The 25,145-nt window shown below is 45.2% G+C and overlaps 1 protein-coding gene and 1 non-coding gene across 2 annotated transcripts; both read right to left on the bottom strand.

Annotated features, from left to right (window-relative positions):
* Positions 1-452: 452 nt before the first annotated feature.
* On the bottom strand, positions 453-25,071 carry NCAPD2 (non-SMC condensin I complex subunit D2). The gene is made up of 31 exons (XM_058825376.1): positions 24,941-25,071; positions 24,775-24,850; positions 24,621-24,679; positions 23,993-24,174; positions 23,321-23,460; positions 22,921-23,048; positions 22,713-22,836; positions 22,473-22,620; positions 21,417-21,614; positions 20,780-20,914; positions 20,142-20,226; positions 19,347-19,524; positions 19,019-19,140; positions 17,878-18,087; positions 15,737-15,911; positions 14,144-14,228; positions 13,875-14,008; positions 12,765-12,897; positions 11,177-11,261; positions 10,911-11,072; positions 10,465-10,679; positions 8,722-8,833; positions 8,292-8,415; positions 7,938-8,093; positions 7,560-7,737; positions 6,428-6,522; positions 4,297-4,377; positions 2,047-2,233; positions 1,697-1,823; positions 1,407-1,565; positions 453-1,250 (listed from the first exon to the last, which is right to left on the bottom strand). Exons 1-31 carry the CDS (start codon positions 25,062-25,064, stop codon positions 1,168-1,170), a joined length of 4,200 nt encoding a protein of 1,399 aa, XP_058681359.1. The 5' UTR covers positions 25,065-25,071; the 3' UTR covers positions 453-1,167.
* Positions 24,249-24,571, bottom strand: LOC131555012 (small nucleolar RNA U85). The gene has a single exon (XR_009274507.1). It is a non-coding gene; the product is annotated as a small nucleolar RNA U85 (small nucleolar RNA).
* Positions 25,072-25,145: the final 74 nt, after the last annotated feature.

The following is a 25,145-nucleotide window of genomic DNA, read 5'->3' as shown; positions in this document are numbered from 1 at the left end:
AAATAAGCTACAGCAGCTACTTCTGCAGTCAGAGCAGAAGGGAACTGAGCAGCATGCTCTACTTGCTGGGGGAACCCCTGAGCACAACTGTGGGAAGGTGGTAGAGCCTCAGAGACAGAGACCGCAGATCTGCAGGAACCAGTGGAGAGGAGGAGCACCCTTCCTGTTCCTGCCCAGCTGGTGACTAGTCTGCTTTCCAGGCAGCTGATAAGGTAAGAGGAAATAATTCTGTAGTAAGAGCTCTGGGACAAATGCCAACTTGCCTCTAGACAGAAGGTTAAAGGTTATTTATGTGATTAACACAGAATCTAATTTAGGGCACTTCATGTTCACAGGGCAGTTTAAGGAGTGCCAGGACTGACTTGAAAACTGATGTGGCATTTGCAAAATGAAAAAAGCCAAGTGCCAATTTTACTTGAAACATAAGTGGATTTGCAGCAAATACATTCCAGAAAACAGTAAGACAATCAAGGGTATCAGTATTCTTAGTAACTTATCAAATAAGCATTATTACAAGTTACTTCTAAAGTTTTAGTGTTGGGTTGGTTTTGTTTTTTAGTTTTTAAAGATGTATTTTTTCCTATGGACTTTACCTATTGTTTATTCAAGTGCTCTAGTCTAAGGTAGCTTTCTCTTTGTCCTCACACCCCACTCCCTGAACACTTCTTTGATGCAATATGCACAAGAAAAACATGCAGGCGCCTTCACCTCAAAACCCTTGGCTTGGATTTACAGGATAAGAGCTTCAAAAAGCATGAAATATAAAAGGGCCTAAACCCAACACCACTGCATTGGTCCTGTGATAAAAGCTGAATAGTGTAGAATAAAGCACATACAAAATAAGAAAGGAATGAGCATTTTGTACTCTGTGGGTAGTTTGGCTCTTCTTAGACTTTCTTCCAAAGATTAAAAAAAAAAGTTAATAAGAGCAGCTTATTCTCATCTGCAAAGTCAGGGCAAAATCAGTCCAAGTGCCATGTTCATCATCACTGCCTTCCTTTGTGGAGATATCAGAAGAAAGGGTTGGAATTGCTTTATGCTGGTGTTAACTTCCATTTTGTCCTCCTTTAAAGCACTGTCATATTCTGGGGTAGTTGAGACAAGAGAAGGCGACGGTTGCATAAAGGGAGTTTTATTTTTAGTTAAAGGCAGTGGCAGATGGCTCCTTCAGCGCCGCCGTCGGGCTGAAGATCTGGTGATGGGAGTTGTTTTGGTGGGGGTTTCTTCCTCTCTTAATTCTGCCAATAGCTCTAAAGAGAGTAAAACATGTCAATAATGAGCACTCTGCCTTGAGCAGAGAAATCTACAGGCAACCTCCACAGTGGTCTGAAGCCCATGACCAAAGAGACATCCCTGTTGGGCATGTAGTCCTTCCCCCCTCAGAGCACACGTGTGCAGCGCCTTACCATCCTCAGAGTTGTTCTCCTCGTCACTGGAGAAGGTAATGACGGTTTTTTTGCGTGGAGGGCGCTTCTGGGCACGCTTATGATTTTGGAGGATGCGGGATGGGGGCGTGACAAAATCATTATCTGAGTTGGCTGGGCTTAGGGGCTGGCGCCGTGAACCTGTCAAGAAAAAGGGAAAAAATAGAGAAAGGCAGCAAACTTCTGTCTGTAAGGCTGAGGAGAAGTGCTTAGGTGTTTCTGCTGGACTGCAGGATCAGGGGAAGGCTGGAATGTCACAAAAAGGAACATACTTCCTATTGGTTTCTGCTTGGCTGGTGCTGGCATTGGAGTCTGACTACCGTCCTGGCATGTCTCTGTGGAATCCAGTCCTCGCTTATGGGAGGCAGACAGCTTCTGCTCCAGCTCTTCAGCTAGAGCCTGATGGAGATATAAAACAGCAGTGCAGGGGAAAAAAAAAGAGAAGGTGAAGGGAGAGAAGTATTACATCCATAGCAGAATTGCCATCAAGTTAAAGGAATAAATTGATAAATTGTTAGCGGTGAGGAAAAGTCTGTTTAAAATGAACAACTGCAGGGCTTTCCAGTCCCTGCATGTAAAAAGCAATTGTTTTCTGGCCTGGACCCTTGTCCCACAGCCTTACTTTAGCCTCAGGTTTGACGCCTGCTCTGCGGAATCGAGCCAGCACGGTTTGGAAACTATTGTAGACAGCTGGATCTTGGAGCTTGTCTGCAAAGCAGTCATAGTTGTCCTGCAGCTTGTGAAGGCCCCGCTCCGAGACTGGAAGCAGAGCAAGGCAGTGGGACAGATCCCGATACTGACGCTCAGTCCTGGCAAAGACAAAGATCACCGTTAGCTCCTACAAAAAGGGGTGTGTGAGGATGAGCACATCCCATCCAGAACTACCAGCATTTCCTGCAGGTGCTTCTGCCCTGGACAACATGAGATTCAGGTTGTTCTGTTACAGGTCAGCGACAGGGTGCTGTGCCATACCACAGATAACCACCACTGTATTCCATGACACTGACTTAGTGCCTGTTGGAAAAACATGAAGGCTCCACTGCTAAAGAGCACAGTCACTTGTTTGAAAAATGTCAGAGGTTACTGCTGACCAGGAGGAAAAGACTCAGTGAGGTCAGGACTCCTCTTGAAAGGCCTTATTTCAATCACGTAACAAACCCCCCTGGCTGTTCATTTTTGCATGTTTGAGATGATCTCAAGCAGAAGCTGTATTTGATGTTCTCTCTCCCTTTCCTGGTTAGTTACATAAAGAAGGTCACAGTCATTAAGTTATAAAGTCAGCAAATAACAAATGCTGCATCAGAGAATGACTACATTCAAATTCCAGCAAAAGTTACTGGAATAAAACCAAAGGGAAGGAAAAACAAAAGCACAAACTAACATCCCTAATGTAGATCACTGTGATGGAATGGAAAGGGAAAAAGCAAAGCCAAAGCCCCTGTTTTTAATATACACTAAGTGAGGGCCTCAAGTCTGTCCAGCACAAGCTGTCTCAGGATGCTCTGCTCAAGCCCAGACAGATGGAGAACAAAGCTGCAGCATCCAGGTATTCCACCTGTAGTCTGAATGACACCTGGCAAGTTCCTATGTTTAGAAGTCCAGAAATGCTGAGGAGAAATGCTGAGGAGGGTGATGGTGGCTGCAAATCTGCTCTGAGAAGCTCCTGTTTTAGCTTGGAGTGAGAGTCTTGCTCTAGCAGTACCACTAGTGTGCACCAAGCTCATCACCTTCATGGTACAGAAATATCAGGGCATTCTACTAAAAGTGAGACAACACACACACAGACAGTTAATTACAAATGTGGTGAGAAGAGCTCACCAGTGCTCCTGGGAGCTGGAGAGAGGGACCAGTCTCCAGTCTTTCTCAGGAAACAAAATCCAAATATTTTGGGAAATATGCAACTCCCTGAGGCAGCTGAGCAGGTCACATGCCCAGGCACTGTGCACAAATGGCCAAGATAAGCAGACAGCTTAAATCTCAAGGGCAAAGCCACAACAATGGAGAAGGAAAACCACGGGAATGGAGGGAAGCAGGGTACACCAAAACCAGTGGAAGTTAAAATTAAGATATCTCACTGGAATGGAAGGAGATAAATTTCTATTATTATTCTTCTTGGAAAGAAACAAAAAGTGTATGCCTGGTCAGTGAAGTTACAGCTCGGGGAGCAGGAGAAAAGCAGCAAAAAAGCCTTAAAATCCAGAAAGCAAAATTACATCCCAGATTTACAGCATGGGTCCTGCACTCTATACTCTGTAATCAGCAATGTACAAGCAAGGTATGCACATCTTGGAGATGGAGCAGAGCAAAAGCCAAAGTGTATGGTGGCACAAGCCCTTAGGTAAAATAAAAATAATAATAAAAAACCCAGAACAGAGTCCCAGATGTAGACTTGGTACTGAGCAGTCCATGCACACAGAACAAGGACAGGCCTGTATCAGCTTGATAGTTGAGATCATCCCAGACAGGATTGCTAGAAAGATCCCAACTTCTCAGCTAGCTGATTTCCTAGCTGAGCTGCAAGGGAATAGCCTGTGGAGAAGGATCACAAAAGTATGTAAAATCCACATGTGGGATGTCTCCTTGCTCAGCTATAAAGAATATCTAGACTGTCACAAAACCTTTTCCTTAAAAAAGGAAGGAAGAGGGGGGTCAATCACTGCATTATAAAGCCAAAAACCTTAATTTATAAGTATTCATGTATTTTTAGGAGAAGGTAGTTAAAAAAAAAGGGAGACCTAAACCAAGTTATGTTGCATTTGTCACATGAAGAATATAATGGGAACCTTCTACAACCACAACATACAAGCTCATATCTTCTGAAAAATCCTGAGAAGCAGAAACACTTGTCAGGAAAATTAAGATTACAACCCACCTGGCAGTCCGGAATCTCTGACAAAGTTTCTCCACCAAGCTCTCTGTTTGTTTGTCTTTTGTAATATATGAGAACAGATGTCTGCAAGGGGAAAAAAGCACAAAAGATTAGAGCCTACAGAGGAATCCCCATTTCAGGGAGGAGGGGTGCTGAAAAGGCAGCAGTGCTGACTTCTTATCTGCTCCTTCCATCCAGTCTTAAGAGCATGCAGCACCTCCAGACAATCTCCTCACCTCACAAGTTGCACTGACAGAGTAGTTTGTCTGACAAGCAAACCTTGAGGGGAGCACTGTGGCATGCAGCATTTTCCCTCCTCAAAACCATGCTTGTGGCTTTTTCACTATTAATTTGCTGAAAGTGTGTTGTTGCGTTTTGGATCAATGCAAAAGTGAGCACCACTTTGCACTAAAATGGGAACAAAGTCTAGCAGAACTTAAATGCTAACTTAATCCATTAGCTTCTTGAGGGATAGAGACACCTGGACTTTAGCACAGTTAAGTACTGGTGCATTTTGCACTATGTCCTCTTAGAAATCACTGAATAACTTCTATTTATTAAGAAGGTCCTGCTGCTCTCCCCATTTCTTGTACCAACATTTCTGTTTACTTTAACTCAGTTAGGTTGCCACTGGCCTTGATATAGTTGTTCTAAAGGACTTCCTAGTTCAGTCTTTGTTATGTCTACAACCACCACACCAAGCTGCTTTTCTAAGATACATAACAGAGACAATATTGTCAAGAGTCCTCCCTTTGCATTTTTTCCAGCATCAATTAATCTTTAACTACTATTTCCCTTCTTTTCCTATTTAAAGATATGTGGTGTGTTAACTGATTATCAGGTCTTTAAAATTAATTATCCTGATGCTAATTTGATACCTATCTACATTGTTCAATCAATCCTGCCTCTTCTCTTATTTGCCAGACACCTCCAGTTCTCTCCAAAAATGTTGTTTGAAGTAAAAAGTTCACCTTACCCCTGTTTTAACCCAACCAATCACACTTTAATGCAATTGCTACAATTATGCTCTATGTCTGTGGTAATACCTTCAGTTTGATATTAATTAAAAAGTATTGAAAAATCCAAAATTATTAAATTATTTGGATTTTTTTTTTTACATGCTGCCTCTTGTCTACCTGTGATGGTTTGTTTCACTTCAGGCATTAACTTCTATGTGTGCTGTCAGGAACTACAAGCTATAATTCCCAGTATTTCACATTACCCTCCTTAATTAAAGCTGAAGCAAAGATATCCATCTACTTTTGCCACCATAAATTAATTTTAGTTTCAATTACACCCTCACTAATAGACCTTTTCTGTGTCTTGCAATTCCTACCTATCCAAAATCCCATCCCTCTTCCTAAATGCACTGGATTCTCATAGACAGGAAGACTACTTGAAAAATCACAGGAGATTTTATTGCTCTTCTCTTCAGCAACAGCAATACTTTTGTCTAACACCCCCTTCTATAATCCACAGGGATTCAAATGACTCAGAAAAAACCCTCATGTGGTCAAGTTTCAGAAATGAGAGGAAAATGTCTGTACTTTACCAATAAAGATATTATTAGTGCTGTCTATGAGCAACCTATAACCACAGATTGAAATATTCCAAGATCTCTATACTCCAGAGTCAGGCTTTCTTGAAAAAAAACTGAAACCAAACAAGAAAAAAAAAAAAACCAAACAAAAAACCCCCCACAAAACAAACCACCAGAAAGCCAACCCAGACCCAAACCTGTTACTGTAACTACAGCTTTACTAAAACTGCTTACAAAACTCCAGTAGTCACCAAAATGATAAAGGCAGCAGCTTTAAAACCTGTTGTGTTTTCCTAATGTTGCATATCCACGTTCCCATGCATAAACCCAACTATTTTCCTTTTCTAGAGGGAAAGTAATTTTGAGTTGGTGGTTACTCTTTGTAGAGTCTCTCCTCACTCCCAACAGTGTGGCTTTAAAATCAATTCCCCTCAGCATGACTCCATTTCCAGTACAGACTGAAAAAGTCAGATCAAAGAGAACAACTGAAAAAGCATTTTGTACACATCAATGTAGTTTTTCTTCCCTTGATATGGCACCCCCTTTGCATAAACATAGTCCTGGCAATAAGGGATTTATTTAACCTCAGAATACCTCATAATAGTGTGGAAGGATTCCTCCTCTATGCTGCTGTTAGGATCCGAGAGATGACTGATGATGTCTGGAAGCAGGTTATAGACAGCATTACCCTGTGCAGAACACAAATTTCTACATGAGATACAGAATTAGAAAGGATAATTTGAGTCAAGCCAAATAAGCTACCCACTTAAAATGACCTCCTTTTTCTCCACCCCAAATCTTTTGACTGAAAGCATCAGCTTTTTGAAACAAGCTCACACAGCCAGCCAAACCTATCCAGGACTATTTGGCTGGGGAGGAAAAGCCCAGCCAACCAACAAGCTCAACACTGCACCCCAGCTCTGCTCTTTGGCAGACTTGGATGCAGTTTTCTTTGCCTTCCAACCTTGCCACAACCCAACAAAAAAAGCTTCCTGTTGAAGGAAACAGCTCTTTAGTTCATGGAACTGCTTCCCATTTTCTTGCCTGAAAAGATCCAATCCATATTCTCTTTCCCACTGCTTTTACACAGCTTTATACATAGTATAGTCATGCACCTTTCAGAGGTAGGAAGTCAGTGCAGTCAGGTGGCCAGCTCTGCTTTAACAAAGCAAACCAGGACAGAAAAGCCCCAGTGTCACTGCAGCCTCTCAGGCAGTAAATCTCAAACTCTGAAGGGCCCACACAAGGCCGCACATGGAATGAACAGTGGGGGTAACACTGCTCCTGTTCTCACCTGCCTGGGCAGAAACTGCTACAATTTAACTATCTCAGTGTCCCACAGCCAAGAACAACTCAGAAAGGTTTCAGAGAAGGTGCACTGCCTGAGCCATAAGGTCAGGGAACTCTGCTGCAAGGCCTACAGGTGAGTTACAGAAAATTGCTCCTAACCTTGTGCTGGGCATATACAAGCAAGCAAAGGGAAAAGGCAGTGGTTTGGAGCCTGCTTTCCAGTGTGATTGGATGAGGTCAAATTCAGCAACATCAAGCAAGGATGAAACAAAACTTGTATTGCAAAATTTTTTTAACTACCCTCATTTAGTCCACAGAGAGAGAGACCAATGGCTCTACACCATTAACACACCTTCTTCAGGGCTCATGTAATTGACCCAGCCTCCAACAGCCCTTGCCTGCTCTTGTGAAATAAGGTCTCTGAGCATCCACTTACCTTGCTGGCCAGTTCACCAAAGAAGTTCTGAGCCACTGCCACGATTGCCTCCTCTGGGTCTATGAGCAGAGCTGCCATCTCACTCACTTGGCCCTTGACCTTGACCATGTCTTTGAGGATGAGGTGAGTCATCACCAGCCCAGCTGTCTGCCTCACACTGGGGCAGGGGTCCCGCAACCTGACAGGAGCAAAGAGTTACTGCAGAAAGCACCATGGGAGTGTCTGAGTTATTGGTGCCTGTGACAGCCCAAAGCTCTGGTCTTCCTGCACCAGCATCTTCAAATTTGCTTTCTTGGGTCATTCTCACCTTCTGGAGGCCCAGAACCTTCCACAGGGTGTTCGTCACATGTCCTCTCCCAACAAAGAGTGTAGCATTACCTGGCATAGAGATGTGATGTCCAAGGCTCCACCAGGTTGGGGAAGCGGATGGCTAGATCTCCTGCTGCAATTATGAGGTTGGATCTCACATCAGGCAGGGGGGACTTCTCCATCATGGTGAACAGCAGACGCAAGTGGGAGTCACAGAACTCAGAGCTAACAAGACAGGGTACAGGAAAAAAGGGAAAAATAGGAAAATTCCATCTCTCAGAGAGCAGAGGGGAAAAAACAGTTTAAAAAAAGTGATCTATGAACACTGTGTTTGTTCTTTCCTTGGGAAAGGAATTGCAACATTTTCTTGTGCTTTAGTACTAGGAAGGCTGGGGAAAGAACTCTGGCATGGCTCAGCAGTACCTGATCATGCAGAGTTTGCCAAGAGTGAGGGCTGCAGCAGCTGACAGCGCCGAGTCACTGTGGGGTCCAGGGTTGTTGCAGATCTTCAGCACCAGTGGAACAAAGGCAGAGAGCAGGTGCTTCCCTAGAAAGTGAGGATAAAGACAGCGAGCATGAGAGCACTGTGCATCGTGCTTTAGGAACAATTACTCCATTTATCTCAGAGCTGCTGCAAACTACAGTAACTGGTTGACTCACTTTCAGCACTGAACAACCACCTCCAGAAAGGCAGAGCCAAGAAACAGACAGCCTACGTGGAAAGTGACACCATGGAAAATGACAGTGCTTCCTTCCAGAGGAAACAGCCTTCCTCCTAAGGACCTGTTGCCTGCTGTACCTGCTCTTTCACACAGGCAGACAGTCAGTATTGCTCAGTGGCAGCCACACTCACCATCCAGAAGTTCTGTCTCACAAATACTGCGGATGAGCTCGGCCTCGGTGTCATCAGCTGTGGCTCCCACAAGGCCTAGCTCCTCCTCCATAGTGGACTCATTCCCTGTGCTCTGTGCAGAGAGGAGACTGTAAGAAAGATGTCAGGCAACAATAACCTCTTTCTTCACAGGTACGTGCATGTTACCAGCTGCACAACTAAAGTGGAGAACAGACTGACACAGAGTGTAATAACCCACTTTCTCCCAAGAACTGAATGAAGCTGTGAAGGGTAGTCTGGGATTTGCCAGTCCACATGCTACAGAACACCAATCACAGGATCACATAGTTAGGTTGGAAGGGACCACAGTGGATCATCTGCTCCAGGAGGGTCTTCCTAGAACGCATTGCACAGGATTGTGTTCAGATAGTTCTTGGGTATCTCAAGTGAGGGAGACTCCACAACCTCTCTGGGCAACCTGTTCTAGTGCTTGGTCACCCCCACAGTAAAGAAGTTCATCCTCATAATCAGGTGGAACTTCCTGTGCATCAATTTCTGCCCACTGCCTCACGTCCTAGTGCTTGGCACCACCAAGAACAGTCTGGCTCCATCCTCTTGGCACCCCCTTCCAAACAGTTACAGACATTGATGTGGTCCCCTCTCAGTCTTGAGGCTTACAAGAGGCTCAGCTCCCTCAGCCTTTCCTTCTAAGAGATACTCCAGTCCCTTAATCATCTTTATTGCCCTCCACTGGACCTGCTCCAGGAGCACCATGTCTCTCTTGCAATGAGGAGACCAGAATGTAAAGAAAGCTTAAACTACTGACATTACTAAGATAAAACAGACCTAGGAGACATTCAGCATCAGTGTGTGAGTCCTGCATAACTTAAGGGACATTCAAATACTAAAAACAAGAAGCTCAAAGAAGCCTTTGAATTGCTGGTTTTGTGAGCAAGATTATGGGAAACCTTATAGAAAATAAAAAGCAACACAAGGGAAGAAAGGAGACATTGCAATGGGGACCAAATCTGTATCCATCCAACTGCTACTTTTTTGAAAATCTCATACTAACCTCCTCCTGTGTGGAAAATGGTAGTGACACTGATAAGCAGGTGGATGAGAAAATGAACTACAAAGTTCCCTGTAGACTTAGCAGTATAAGCATCTAATAGAGACTGGATACCCAGATGGACACAATGTTTTTCTCTATTCTTACCCAGGAAAGTTAGCCTCATTACACTCTGGAAAATGTTCCAAGATAGACCTAACCAAACAGGGCATTTGTAGCATCTAAATCACATTAGAAAGACTACTGTTAAACCTTCATCATTGCTACCTAACAGAGGATAGGACTTTCAAATCTCCTGGACTTGGGCTCTAGGAAGCCTTTTTCTAGAACTCCAGGGCACAAATGGATGTTTCTTCACCACTACTGCATCAGTTGCAAAAGATTGCACTGGTAAGAAAGAAGATGATGAGTGAAAGGGGAATGTTTTCCTGAAGCAGGAGGATAAGCATGGCCAGGACATCACCCTTCACTCCCTCCCCTCTGCCTCTTCAAAACTCAAGACCAGCATGGGAGTTAACTGAATAGGGTCATTCAAGGACCTCAGCTCTCCCTGTCAATCCTGACCAATACCAGTCTGTTTCTATTCCTGAAGCACACATTGCCCTGTACCTCATGCAGCCTCAGGATTGCATTCTCTAGAAATTTGCTGTAGCTGGGACACCAGAAAAGCTGCCCAAAAACCCCTTGGCTCTCACCTGGGGTCTCTGCTTCTTTGTGCTGGTGTGAGATTGCTTCTTGGTCTTCTCCTCTTTGAGGAGGCGGCACCTGCGTAGCTCTGCACTCACTGACACTTCCAAGTATGCTACCTGCTGCAGTGCCACCTGTCCCACAAGGGCCACCAGGTGCAGCAGCAGGAACGTGGAGAGACTGCCAGAACCATCAGAGACTTTGTGTGGAGAATCCCCTGCATCTAAAGGAGAAAAATGGCCCCAGTTCAGTGTTGATCTAGACCTCTTCCCTGTCAGTTAGTGCCAAGTCTCACCATCTCCACACTCCACAGGCTCCTTCATAGCACTTACACCCTCCCATGCCAACACTTCCACCAGCCCCTCAGCTCTACTCTCCTGCAGTTACTCAAGGCCACCCAAAGCAGCACTGGAAACCGCAGGTACAGATTTCCTTCACCAGCTTTTTTCCTCACCAGCTTTCTGCTCATCATCCTCCTGCAGCTTCTCCAGAGCTTGCTGACTGCACACATGAAGGATGTCAGCACAGATCTCCTCTGCCCCTTCTGCCAGCTGGTAGATGAGTGTTACAGCTGCCTCCATGAAGGGGATCCAGTGACTGCTTGGCTGGGCAAAGCCTGATGAGAAGAGGGAGCAATGTACCCACACATACCAATGATAACACAGGTGGTCTCACAGCCCAACCCCATCCCCTCCAAACCTGCTGCTGACCTGGGCTCACCTTTACTCACAGTCTCACTCAGGCAAGCAAAGAGCATGTGGTTCTGGGGCAGTCGAAAAGGGGCGCTGTTCTTCCCCAGTGCTGGCTGCAGAGACAACAGGTGAGTTACACAAGATCCTCCCATGCCCTTCCGAGTACTCAGCCTTCCTGTGTGCACAATGTTCATCAAACCCATGCCAGGGACATCCAGTACTGCTCTGCTGCTAAACATGCAGCAGGGGCATTACTGTCACTTGTGACACCAGGGTAACTACACTGGGAGGATTTAAAGCTTGACCAAATGATGATCCCAGGCCAACCCAGACACTTCTCACCTTAAACCAAATAACTCTTTGAAATGTCAAAAGGATTCATTTAAAATCTGATATTATTTACTCACTCTCTGCAATGAATAAAGAGGGAAACCTCTGGAGCATCTTAGAATCAACAACAGTAAGTCCAGCTTGCCTTGGGGTACTCCAGAACCACATAGGTTTGTTTAAAAGCAAAATATCATCAGTGGAAATAACCCAGGATAGGTCTGGATCCAAGATCACCTCACACTAAGGTTGTTGCATATATTCTGTATCAGTCACACCACCTTTTAGGTTGGGAATAAGATAACCTAGAGAAATACTAAACCAAGTATGACAATACCTGAGGTGTCCCAGCACACCTGTGTCTGCCTGATGAATATATACTTGAACAAAACAGAACTGGCTTGAGGATTTACCAGCTTTCAGTAGCTCGAAATAAGAACTCCTGAGTGACCTGATTTTCAACTCCTGATTTCTGGCTGGGAGGATGGGTGGGGAACAAGAGCTACTGCCAGTCAGTCAGCCAAATATTTTCAGTTCAGTCCCTCCTCACATACAAGCTTAACTGCAGACTTAAGTCAACCAAAAATTGAATTACAGCCATCTTTAGAATATTTAAGAATGTTGTGATACACATTAACTCATGAAGTTCATACAGCAACATCCCCAGTGGAAGGGGCTGTCACAGAATGATGCTGCTCTGTAAAGGAGGACTCCTTTTGTGATGGAACTCCTGAATTAAAATGCCCCAAATGACTGAGTCAAAAAAACAGATTTTTTTTCCAATTGTATTAAAAAAAGAAGTATAAATTGTTTCCCAGGGAAAGAAGCCATCAACTGTCATGTTGTTCTAAGTACAACATGGACAGGTTTGAAAGCCTTTCATGTTTTATATTCTGCTATACAGCTGACAACTTCTGAATATCAATTAATAGGGAGGGCAAAAGAATCACACCATCAGAAAACATCAGTAGAGGAAAGGGCTTCATGGTTGAGAAAACACAAATCAGTTTAGAATTGGGAGTCTGAAGAAGAGACTTGAAAGGAAAACATATTTTCTTGTGCACTGAACTCTTTACTAATTGAATCCAGCCTGTTGCCTAATGAAAATTCTTTTATTACATGTTCACTGGTGTGTGCTAAGCTTTCCAGACAGTGCTGCTGAATGGTCTCAACCTACTTAATTTCAAAATCTGTAAAAAATTAATTACCTCTCTCTTTTCTTCCATGCAAACAATTTCCCCCCTTTCTTTGTTTCTGGACGGACCTAAAGAACAAACCCATAGCCTTACCTTAGGGTTACTGGCAAGCTTGGAAATAACATTGCATACTTCTTGAGGCAGCCTGTAGTCTTCACATGCCTTCTCAGACAGTCCCACTGTCACCAAGATGTCCAGGTTGGTACCTATGATCTCTGGCTTTCCTCTGTGGAATGGAAGGGATGGGGATATCACATGAGATGCTGCTGAAAGTTTATGGAACTATGGATAACCAAGAGAAATACTGCTTGTGCCTTGTGGAAGGGAGTGGTTTGAATAAGGGGAAAAAATAAAACCCATCCAAACAACTCAAGATACAGCTAGAGGAGCAGCAAGCAGTATTCCACAGAAGCCAGTGTAATCCACTCTCCACTAGGAGATGAGTTTATCCATAGTGATCAACAGCCTCTTTGTAAAGAAAGAAGATTCTTGACTCTTTTTTCCCATCAGAAAGGACCAAAATTTAGAGGGGTAAGAAAAACGAAAATGCTGGAAAGTAGGAAAGAGTAGAGAAGCTCAGGACTTGTGACATATACCATTCCTTCCTCTACTGTGGGAAACAAAACAAACCAAACCAACATTTATCCAAAAAAAAGCCAATCCCAAATCCATACCCACCCGTTCCCATTTCTGCCTGTGAAAGAACTTTAGGATCATCATTATGCAGGCCTGTTTCTGACTAATGAAGGACTGAAGTAAGGACAGCAAGAAGTGCAAGTAAGGTGAATGCCAAAGGGGAAACTGAGGAAGTGAAAACCTTTTAGTGCAGATACATTTTTTTGCCCCCAGAAAGTGAAACAGATTCATTTTTCTTCATGCTAAAGGCTCCAGACATCTCTACTCAGCAGCTTCTCGCTGTTCTTATCCAAACACAGACAAAGCTGCAGAGTTGTGACACTGTGAACTCTGGGAAGGGATGGGTATTCACACAAGGAAAATAATCTCATCATAATCATTCAGAGGCCGTGTTGGTGGGATCCAGCAAAACTATGTTTAGTTCCAGGCTTCATTACCCCACGATAGGGTTACTATTTTTGAAGCTAGAGCCAACGAGTCAGCTGATGCAGCACCCACAGTTCTTCAATAAAATCGACTCCCTGAACACCCTTCCACTGAGAGGCTTTGACCTGGCCCCAGGCTCACCGTGCCATCATCCCCAGCAGCATCACGGCAGCGCGGCGCTCCAGCGCTGAGCACGGAGACTTTTCCGTGAATCGCTCCCAAAGCAGCTGGGTCACAGCAGGCTTGATTTCATCCTTCTGCACAAACTCCGAGATCTGCAAAAGGCATGAAATTAAAAAATTAGAGAGAGGCAAAGGAGAATGAACTTCAAAGTAAAGATGTAATCTGCATTGACTACTGTTTGAATAAAACAGATGCACAACCCAAACCCAGGCAAGGCAAATACTCACTATCTCCTCTAAGCACTGTAGCATTCCCAGTGATGCATCCACCATGATGAGAGACAGATTGTGCACCAGGGCCTGTGCCTTGGCCCTTCAAAAGGGGAAAAAGAACAAGAAAATATTAAAAGGTAAAGAAAAAGCAACTGTCACAATTACTGCCCTATTGAAAAGGCTGAAACCATCTGTTGGAGAACAGACATGATCCACAGGATCAGGAAAACTCCCACAACAAGCTTGAGTTCTCAAAGTCATCCAACTCAAGTGCCAATGACCATGATGTGAGCTTGTAAGTCCATTGTCTTATGCATTGGTGCTTCTTCTGGTGCTTAAAGATCCAATCAGAGGCACTAAGCAGCCACTTCCTAGTTTCTTTGCAACCACAAGTCAAAGTACAATTCCCTAGAAACTGAAAATCTCTCTATGAACAAATGAGGACAGAGCACCAACTGCAGGAGTACTGTTTCCAGGCAATATTATCAGGAAGAAATAAAAAGCAGCAGGTGCTCTTTATTTGCCTGATGGCACAAATGAGGGTGACTTATGGTGCATCTCACCAAGGATCACACTTATTGCATGAGTATCCAACAGGATTTACAAGAGTGTAAGCACTAAAAAAGAGCAAGTGCCACAGCAGAGAGGAGACACAGCTCTTCTCTAGTATGGGAGAAGCAAACTTGCAAGTGGTAGCCAGCTCCCACCACCAAATCCTCAAGAAGGATAAGCAACAAAGACCGTTTAACATCCTCCCATCTTAACATTCTTAACATCTAAGGCATGTAGAAATTGTTAGAAAAATATTTAAGATGGGTCTGACTGAAATACAAACAGAAATACATGTGAAAGCACCCAAATAAGAAAAAACCTTGTATAGTGTGAAGGATAAAGAAATGGGGAATGTGTTGTGTGCATCAGAAGATGAATGCCTACACGTGACCAAGGCCACAGCATGTATGACTTGTCAGCTAAAAACCCTGAGGTTTGGTAACAGAAATACGGTTTCAACTTTAGACCACACTGTTTCTCTTATCCCAGCAGAATGAACAACTACAGTTATAAGAAACTCAAACAACTGACACTGGCCAACAACTTTGCCCACAGAGTGAAGTATATAAGACTCCTGGACATGGGATGACTCCATATCAACAGGTGACTCCTAACAGGCTGAAATTCATTTTTGCCAATCAAGAGCCCTTCTGGCAAGAGAAGAATTCATAATTAACTCTTCTTGTTTCCTATCAGATAGGAACTCTACCCAGAGTATTTAGGCAGTGCTTTGTACGAAAGTGAAATTTATGAGAATAAATATTAGTGCCTGACAACAGTTTAACTTCAAGTACTTCTCAGCATCTGCTTTGCAAGGTCTCACAGAGGTTTGCTGCATGAATTTCCGACACGTGAGCTCTATGACAAACTAAGGACAGAAGCTCAGCAGTAGCTCCTGCAGGAAGACTGGGATACTCAGATAATAACCTCACATTTCAGCTCAGCATGAAGCATGCCAACTCTCAGTTTTCTTCCTGTCCATACCCCATTCCCAACAGCAGAAAGGGAATGGGGGGGAGGGAAAAGAAAAAAACAATTGATTAGGGAGATCCATACCTCTCGGAATCCTCGCTGGGGCTCAGATAGAGCTGTCTGTAGGCATTGAGCACAGCCTCCTTAATTCCAGGCTCCTTTGACCATATGAGGGGCAGCATCCTGCGGACTCCAAGCAGTGCCTGGGGCACCCCAAACTGTGAGACTCTCACGAAGAACTCAATGGCTTCCTGCACCACTGCAGAGAGAACAGTTGTGATAGTGCAGCTCTTCCCCAGTTCCCATTAAAGAGGCCATTAAAACAAATTCATTGTTTTAATGATGAACTGGTCTCACAGCAAGCTTTACAAGCATCTAGGAATCACTGCTACTGTCTGCAGAGGGCTTGAGTCAGAATGGGATCACTAGCACAGAGATGTAGCTGTCCCAGAAAAGAGACACACATTAACAATATCACAGCTAAATCCAATGTGATATAGTTAGGGAAAAAGCACAGAGACTATCTTTGAGGAAGAACAAAATTCTCTTCTGGGAAACAGTAGCTTTGGGAAAAAAGATCTCATAGTCGCAGCAGACAGCTGAATATAAGCTCCAGTGCAATGCTAAAACCAGAGGAACTGAGCTATTTGATGTACAAATGGGGTAAGGAGTACTGTGTTTGGTTCCAGCTTGACTACTCCTGAAATAGACTGCTCAGTCTTCTCACAAGACAAAAAAATAAAACCCCATTAAGTTAGAGCACATCACAAGACATCCACAGCAGTGATCAGAGGAGTTGTGCTGCAACAGACAGTTCACAGAGTCTGACCTCTGGTTAAGTAAGAGCTGTTACCAGTATAAGCCCTTACAAACTAGAATTAAGAATATCTATCAGGTGAGCTGGTATGCTTTCCCTGTCCCCAGTCACACCAGAATACATACATTTGCAACAGAAAAAAATTTAAAACTTCAAATATTAAATCTTTAATTAAGAAAGGGTCAATCTGATCACACACATCCCTTAGCACACACCAGTCTCTTCCTAACCCAGCAGCATACTCTCTCCAAATGGAGACAATGTCTCAAAGCACTTCTGCTATTCAGACACTAAATTTGCCTTCCTTATACAGCACAGGACACCACGGAAATGAAAAGTTATTAAAATTTGTGCATCCATTAAAAAAACATCCCCACAATCAAACCCCAGGTGCTGAAGTACCAGGTAGGGCAATTTCTTGGCCTTGAACTTCAAAGGATTGGTAAAGACACTGAACCCAGGAGTTCATTTTTTTTGTGTGCAAATAGCTAACAATACCAAACCTTGCTGGGGAAGCCCACATGCTTATCACAAGTAACACGAGCCCTCAGCAGAGACGAAGCCTCAGAAGCGTTTGGATGAAGTCTGGGGCACTGCAGTGCCCACACCATCCACACCCCAGATGTGTCCAAGTTCATGCGCTGGAGAGGATGGGAGCAGGACTTGTGCCCCTCATCCCTTGGAAATGCCAATTTCTCATAAACACTACAAAAAAGTCTAAGTGATTACAGTAGTTCTAATATTAAATATGAACAGCTGAATTAACTCAAAGGCCTTCTGATCACCACCTTTCTCTACAGCACTGAGGAGGACCAGGCCATAGAACCTGTTGATCAGGCTCATGTTTAACTAGAGAATAAAGTTTGAGGAAAGGTGAGTTAGATGAGACCAGCTGCTTACTTCCCCTCTTGTGGCCAGCAAAACAGCTGAAGCTGTGTCAGGGCACTGAGCACATAACCAAACCCAGCTTCACTGGCCAGGCTTACTTTGGGAGAACCTCAGCTGAGATGATGAACATGCATCCCTCCCCACAGGAGGCAGGGTGGCTTCCACAAGTGAACTCACTTTGGTCACCTGACTGTTTTTTTTTTTACTTTCAGAAAGTCCAAATATATTTCATTTGTTTTTTAAAACAACTTTTAAACATATTAAAAAAATATTTTTCAATCTTGGTATTTAAAAAAAATGGATTCCTAAAAAGCCTGTTCATGCCCTATTCAACCCCTTCATGACACTCATTTATATGGTGCTCACTTTTCCAATACCCTGGAAATGTCTATGACATCTGCCTAATGAAGAGCAGCTCCTTCAATCTTTTCTCCTTCTCCTGGAGCTCTACCACTCCATTTTCTGTCAAGCAAGGAAAGAGCTAGAATGCTGAATGGGGAAAAGAGGTTATTTCACATACCTGAGACAGAATTTTCGTACATCATCTTGCTGATCAGGTTCAGAGCTTCTGTGATTTTCACTGAGAAGTTGTAAGCATCTTGCAGGTAGTGCACCAACATCTCCTGTTTGACCAGCTCTGTTTGAGGCTGCTCTTCCTGTACAACTTCTTCAATCTTGTCACTGCTGTTGTCATGTGGAGGATCCTCACTGTTCTCACCTGGGCATGAACCTACACAGCACACTTGTTTGTGAGCAGTACTGAAGATACAACATAAACAGGCACAGTTCAGGGCATTTTAACCCTCCTCTCCCCATCTCACAGTGATAGCTTCCAAGAGCCAGGATACAAAAATCCAAATTCTGCAATCAGACCTAGCTACAAAATCTCAGCATGCTGTGGAACAAGTTCCAGCACTACAGTGTGATGCTCCAGAGAACTGCCAGCTGTAGTAAAAGGGTATGGAAAGGCATGGTCCAGTTGGGAAAAACACCATTAAAATGCTAATGGGGTTAATCTGAACTTGATGATTCCCCAAAGATGGATAAGGGCCCTAAAATGGAACCAAGAGCAAGCAAACACTACTACTCCACAGCAGTTTGTGCAAATGTGGAGAGCTCACCAAGTTAAGATTTTTAGACAATAGACTTCCAACAGAAATATGCTCAATGTGATTGGCTAAGTAACCTCATGCTGAAACAAACACCAAACTAAGTGTGTGAAGTCTTAAAAATACACCCAGAGGCTCAGGCCCCAGATAACCAAGGCTCTGCTTGAACCAGATACTTGGTCAAGGCTGCATTATGTGCCACCACCTCTTCAGGAAGCAGAACTCCAGACGAATTCAGACGGGGCAGAAGGGTGTGAGTGGTAACACTGGCTCCACTCCTCTCAGATATGTGAGTGAACACACCAGAAATGCACTTCTATTGGGACCATGGAACTGTTCCAACCAAAAATCAAGATCAATATGATCCAGCTAAATGCCAAGGTACTTGGACAAACCATGAACAAACTGTGCAGAGATGCTGCAGCTCTGGGAGTCATCAGGTACACAGAGACTGAGCCTCATAGGTCAGAAGGAGGGACAGAGTATTCCAGAGGGTTTTAGTCTGGCTCTGGCATTATTTTGGACTTGGGGAACAGACAGTGTTACAGTTACCTGTGTAAAGTCTCTTCAGAACACCCAGGATTGTTGCTTCCTCGTTTTCCTCCCCAGGGCCCACGAAAGGTTCCTTTCCCTGGAAGCGACACAGGGCCTTCTGCGTAAGGCGGGCTGCGCTCCTGGACAATGACATTGCCCAAGAGAGTATCAGCAACACATCAGAGCAGAACACAAGGGAAACCATCCAACTTTGCCCTGAGCACCTGGGAGAGCAGCTCCTATCAGCATCTTGTACTGGATGCCCACGTCAATCTCTTCCTACAGAGTAATGTTATTGGAAATCACCCCTTGGGATAAACACGGTCAAACTGCAGAGCCTTCTTACTTGTAATTCAGCTTCTTCAACAGCCCAGTGATTTGCTCCACTGTCCTCTCCACTGTTTCTTCAACTTCCAGCACTTCCTCTTCCCCTTCCTGCAGTGGTTGAAAGAGCTGCTGTGTGTCAGCCCTGACTTCTGGCAGCATCGCTTCCCACTCTTCCTCTGGGGCGATCACTGGAGCTACTTAAAAAGCAGAGGGATTGAAGAACACAGACTCAGGTGACACCTTTAATGGGAAGGAAAAACTCATCTGGGACTTAAGAACTTCCCCTACCACCTCCCAGGCAAGCACTGTTCCCATTGCTGATCCCACCCAGACTGCAGTGAGAATAAGGTAAGAACTCTGACTAAAACAAATAAACCACTGAAGGTAGGAAAAAAAGACAGGTAAGAGAACCATCATTTGTTTAGCCTTGGACTTTGGTGCTGCCCACAAATCAATTTTAAATAACATCTGATCAAAATCATGACTCAAGCAGTCCCTGAGTGGTAGAAAAGAGAAACCTGGGAGGGTGTGCATAGATATTTTCAGTTCTTATGCAGAAAATAGGATATATAGCTATAAGGAATGTTGATTTAGACATGGATATTAATGTGATGCTTTTATAACAATACCATAAAGAAAACTGTTGTGAGTTTAATACCAGTGATCTGGTCTCACCATCTCACACAGATAAGGTCTGAGACAAAAGCTGTCACAACCTGGAAGCAAATTTAATATGAGGAAAAGTACATTAATATGAGGAAAAGTAATTTCTAGGACTATCCTAGAAAGTGGAAAGAAGAAGAAAGGAAATTACCTGCTCTGGGTCTGCTACGATCCCTCATTTCTTTCAGTTTCTCTACTTCTTTCTTTAGTGGCTCATCCAAGTCAGTCCAGCTTAACTGAAGATGTCAGGAAGAGAAGAAGAAATATGTTAGCTATCCTCCTTTTCCTGAAATGCCAGAATTCTCCTCTCTCTTCCACTCCCTGCTTTAGTTGTCAATTCCCATAGATAACTATTTTGGGAAAGTGGAAGAATAGACTCTGGCCCCGATCCTAGAATGAGAACTGCTCTAAGTTCCCTGTCTAAGGCTCAGAAACTCAGGAGAAGGTGCAGCTAAACACAAAGAGCTGCACATCCACAAAGAATATTTTAAAATACTAATTTTGATCCTAAGGAGAGAAATCTCACAGTGGACTCAAAACTGCTGCAGGTTTTCACCTCAGTCACACCCCTCCTGGCCTTCAACACAGCTATGAATTTCACCAAGAGAGGGACGAATCCAAGAACTCAAAATCTGAACCTGGGAAGACCAGAAAGCTGCCAGCTGCAGCATCAAAGGCTACACCATTCCTCCCACAAGACACATAAATGCTACCGCCCTGGCTATAGCACACTGCAGATATTTAGCCTGCAGAGATATCTAACACATCCACCATATTAACGGGAATTACCTTGCTGGAGAAGGGGTTATTGGACAAAAACGCAGCCAGGAGCTGGACTGCATTCTTAACCACTAAGACAGATTTGTCTTTGAGCCGCCCAACAGCCAGCGACAGCACAGCCTGAAACTGAGTCAAAGGCAGGGCCTAGAACACAAGAGCACAGATAAAGTATCAAGAAGGCTCAGAGACTTGGGAAAAGTTTACTGCAGACATCTTCATGTACTAAAAAGCACAGATTATAGATTTACAGAAGGCTCTAGGGCTCAAAAGACCTCTGGATATATTCTAGTCCAGCATCCACTGAAAGCAAGGATTTAGGTTATCCAGGATCCTGCTGAGTTGAGTACTAGTATATCTGGTAATTGTGATGTTCTCCCATACCAGTGTGTGAAAAGAGGCTGTATGCTATGCTCTTTCTTCTAGTTTGTTCTGGTAAGAGTGAGCAGCATCTAATTTCCACCCCCCAGTTCCCCCACCCCAGGGATCTTGGGTCTCTTGGAAGAAACTGCAGCCACCACAGTACACAGGGACATCACCGTTCTCTCTTAAAACTTCAGTCTCTGCAAACAAAAAGCAGGGTGCTAGAAATTCCCACAGAACACACAAGATGGAAGTGAGGAGTACCATTTGCCCAGCACAGACTTGCCTTGCACTGCACGATACGAGTGAAGAGCTGCAGCACGCGGCTGCGCACGAAGCTATGGACGTCACACACGTGGGCCTGCAGCATGCTCAGGAACTTGTCCCGAGTGCCACGGGCTGCTTCCTCCAGCTGGTCACCATTCAGCACCTGCACCAGCACTTCTGCCATGGCTGCCAGAATGGCGTTTCGCATCGTGTAACTCTGCCAAGACAGGAGCTGGTCAACTAGGAACAGACCATGCCCAGAGTTTGGGCCTTCCACATCGCAGGCTCCAGCCCTAAGTGAATTTTTCAGTATAGATATTGTATTAAGTTTGGGTGAATATAGCTGTGCGTGCAAGACAGAGTAACCTTTGCTATGAAGACAGGCTGAGAGTTGGTCTTGTTCAGCCTGCAGAAGAGAAGGCTCTGAGGAGGCACCTAAAGGGGGTTGTGAGAGACCTGGATAGAGACTTTACCAGGGCATTCAGTCATAGGGCAGGAGGGAATGGCCTCAAAGTGAAGGTAGGTTTAGATTACATATCAGGAAGAAATTCTTTACTGAGAGTGTGGTGAGGCACTGGTACAGGTTGCCCAGAGAAGCTGTGGATGCCCCATCCCTAGAACTGTTCAAGGCCAGGTTGGATGGGGCTGTGAGCAACCTGGTCTAGTGGAAGGTGTCCCTAACTATGGCAGAGGTGTTAAGGGCCCTTCCAACCCAAATCCTGCTATCCAGGTAGGTACACCGAAGCCAAGAACTGACATGAGAAATACTTACAGCAGATAAAGAAAAGGTAACACAATGACAAGCTCATCAAGTGCTGAAGAACAAGGGACAACAGTAGGGACCTCAGACAAGTAGGCAGTCTCCTGTTTTCTGACATCTGATAGTGACAACCAGACAGGAGACTGCCATGGTTTCTGTTCCCTTTGCATCTTTTAGGTAAGGGCAGAATTTATTCCAATAGAGCAGGTTTTGGATACTTGAGCTCTGTGAAAGAGGCTTTGTTTCAGACAGAAAAACTGGATAGCAGCATCTCTACTTTGACTTTTCTGGACAGGTGACTTTGCAGAAACATACCTCCCCATCCAAGTGAGGCAGGAGAACACTCATGTTGGAGAGCACCAGAGCTGGAATCTGTTCAGCCAGTTCACTTATAAAAGTAGCATAACCCTTGACTCCAGAAGCCTCACGAGCCAAATCCTGGGGACATTTCTGTCCAATTTCCCTGTACAGAAAGATGAAACAAGGAATGGGGAAACAAGGAATAGCCTCAAATTGCTGCAGATAAAAGGACAAGCCTCCAAGTATTTCTCTCACCTTAGCAGTTCTCCCACCAAGCTTTTTAGACCATACTCTTTAGCCCAGAGGCTCACAGCCTGTGCAAACACTGGGGCTACATGTTCGAAGTGCTGCAGCATCTGTGTGATCTTCAGAGTGGCACCTTTAACACGTGAGAAGGAAGAAGGAGGTCAGGGAAAGTAACTGGGAATGGCTTCAGGGAGAAGGCAGAAGAGCAGGAACTCACCGAACATGCGGTCACAGTGAAGCAGAGCTGCAGCAAGCAGGTGTGTCACAGCCTCCCGAGTGAGCCGGTACCTCTGAAGGCCGATACTTGGGTTCTCCAGGATACGGTAGCAGCTCCCCGTCATCAAGCTACACCCACAGAAGACAGACAGCAAACCTCACTATCACAACTTGCACAAACATCATTCTAGCACACCACCCATTTCTATCTGAGAGATTCTCCAGTGTCCTCTAAAAATTAGCAAGCATCTGAATTTTTTGTGGCCTCTGTGAGGAGTGGTTCCTATGCACATTGCTTTGGCCTCGAGCTGTTTCCTCAGTTTCCCAATGATCTGCACCCCAAATTTTTATTCATCAGAACCAGTCACTCATTCCACCAATATCTCCTCTCCAATTCATACCTGACAAACTCTTCTTCCACCACTAGACCACCCCAAAGCTGATGGAGATCCAGCTGCAGTAGCCGTGTAAGCAGCCGTAAAAGTGGCTCCCTCTCCTCTTCCCACAAGGATGCAGAAGTCTTGGCATGGTTCTTCCTGTTCTAGAAAGGAGGTTACACAGTAAGATACATCAGCAGCTTCACAACAGACAAAACCCTATCACTAACTACTCTGCTTCCTTCAAAATATAAGAAGTCTGTTAAATTCTACAGCATTAAGAGACACACAGTGAGATGTGTGAGATCACAGGGGCTTTTCTCCCCCCAGCTCTTCTCTCTCAGCTCAGGCCAGCACCAGTGCCTTGTGTGGTTTAAGGATTATACCTTCATCCACTGCCATCACAGAAAGGAAATCTTGAGAAAACACTGGCACACTAAGTTCCAGCCAGAAACTCAAGAATGAAATAGAAAGGTCTGGGCATCCAAGTCCCTTCTGAAATTTAGACACGATTGTCCCTTTGCTGTTTTCCATGCACAGTTTCACAGAAGCACCAGTGCTTCACATTATGCACTTCTCTGGCTGACATTATGTTTATATAAACCCAGCTATAAAATCTGACAGATACTACAGAGTTCAGCAAGCTTAAAATTTTATTCTGACTTTTATAATCTTTCCCCCAGTCCCTTCACCTACCTTCCTACCAGGATCTGCCTCCGAGCAACTGTTCTTGCAGGTTTCCATTTCAAAGGCATCCATCAGGCCAGTCAGCAAATAGCAGTTCATCTTAAGAGCATTGAGGTGAGCAGCCCGGTCTGCAGGGCTCAGCCCAGAGTCACTCAGGATAGTGGGAAGTTCATTGGAATGATGGGACACCACTGAGGAGAAGCAGAAAGTCATGAGCACTCCTTGCCAGGTGCCTCAGCCATCCTCTCTTTGGGAGGCTTAGAGCAGCCATCAGATTACCAAAGATGTGTGCTCACATCTCACCAGCTGTAACACGGGCTGCCCCCTGCAGCCCAGACCTTGGGCACACTGTCTTGTCCTATCCCCACAGCCCTCCATCAGCTCAGAGAAACACTCGCTCCGAGCTGAAACATCCCACAGATGCATTTTCCAGGGACAGGGGCAAGAGGATTTTCTGTCGGTCTGCCCTTACAGCGAACATGCACAACTCAGCATCGTCCACCAAGATTACAGACCCGTATGACAGGAGTGGGCTGAGGGTGCAGCCCAGCTGGCCGAGTCACATTAGCCTTTATATCATCATTGAGCTGCCAAGGGAAACAAGCTCTCTCTTAGTCCGGAAACAGCGGGTACCCACCGTGCATCATCAGCTCCAGGGCGTCCTCCTTGACAGCCGTGCCCACGGTTCGGAAGTGGCTGCGGGACAAGCACAGGGCGTAAGGCGGCGAGCGAAGAGCGCGGGGCAGAGGGGCGAGTGCCCGCCCTCCCGCCCATCCCTGCCCCGTACTCACTGCAGCACGCTGTACACGCAGTCGAAGTGCTCCAGCACGGCCAGCGCGCCCCGCGCACGGGAGGCGGCCCGGAAAGCTGCGGCAAAACAGGGAGAGAGGCAGGGGGATGCCCGTGAGCCAGCGGGCAGGTCCGGGCCCGACCGGAAAGGGGGTGTAGGGACCTTACCTGCGAGTGCGGGCGGCAGGTCGCGGACGGCCAGCACCTCCTGCACCACGTAGCGCCCGGGGCCGCCATCCCGCAGCAGATCGGCGGCAGCGAGGGGCAGGTGGAACTCCGGGGCCGCCGCCATGGCCGCGACAGCCCCGCACGGCCCCAGGCGCTCGAAACCGCGCGCGCAGACCGCGCTCGCCCCGCCCCTATCAGCGCCCGC

This window comes from Ammospiza caudacuta, chromosome 2 (assembly GCF_027887145.1).
Source record: "Ammospiza caudacuta isolate bAmmCau1 chromosome 2, bAmmCau1.pri, whole genome shotgun sequence".
NCBI classification, from domain to species: domain Eukaryota; kingdom Metazoa; phylum Chordata; class Aves; order Passeriformes; family Passerellidae; genus Ammospiza; species Ammospiza caudacuta.
Note: the sequence above shows the minus strand (reverse complement) of the source record. Positions and strands in the feature narration are given on the sequence as shown.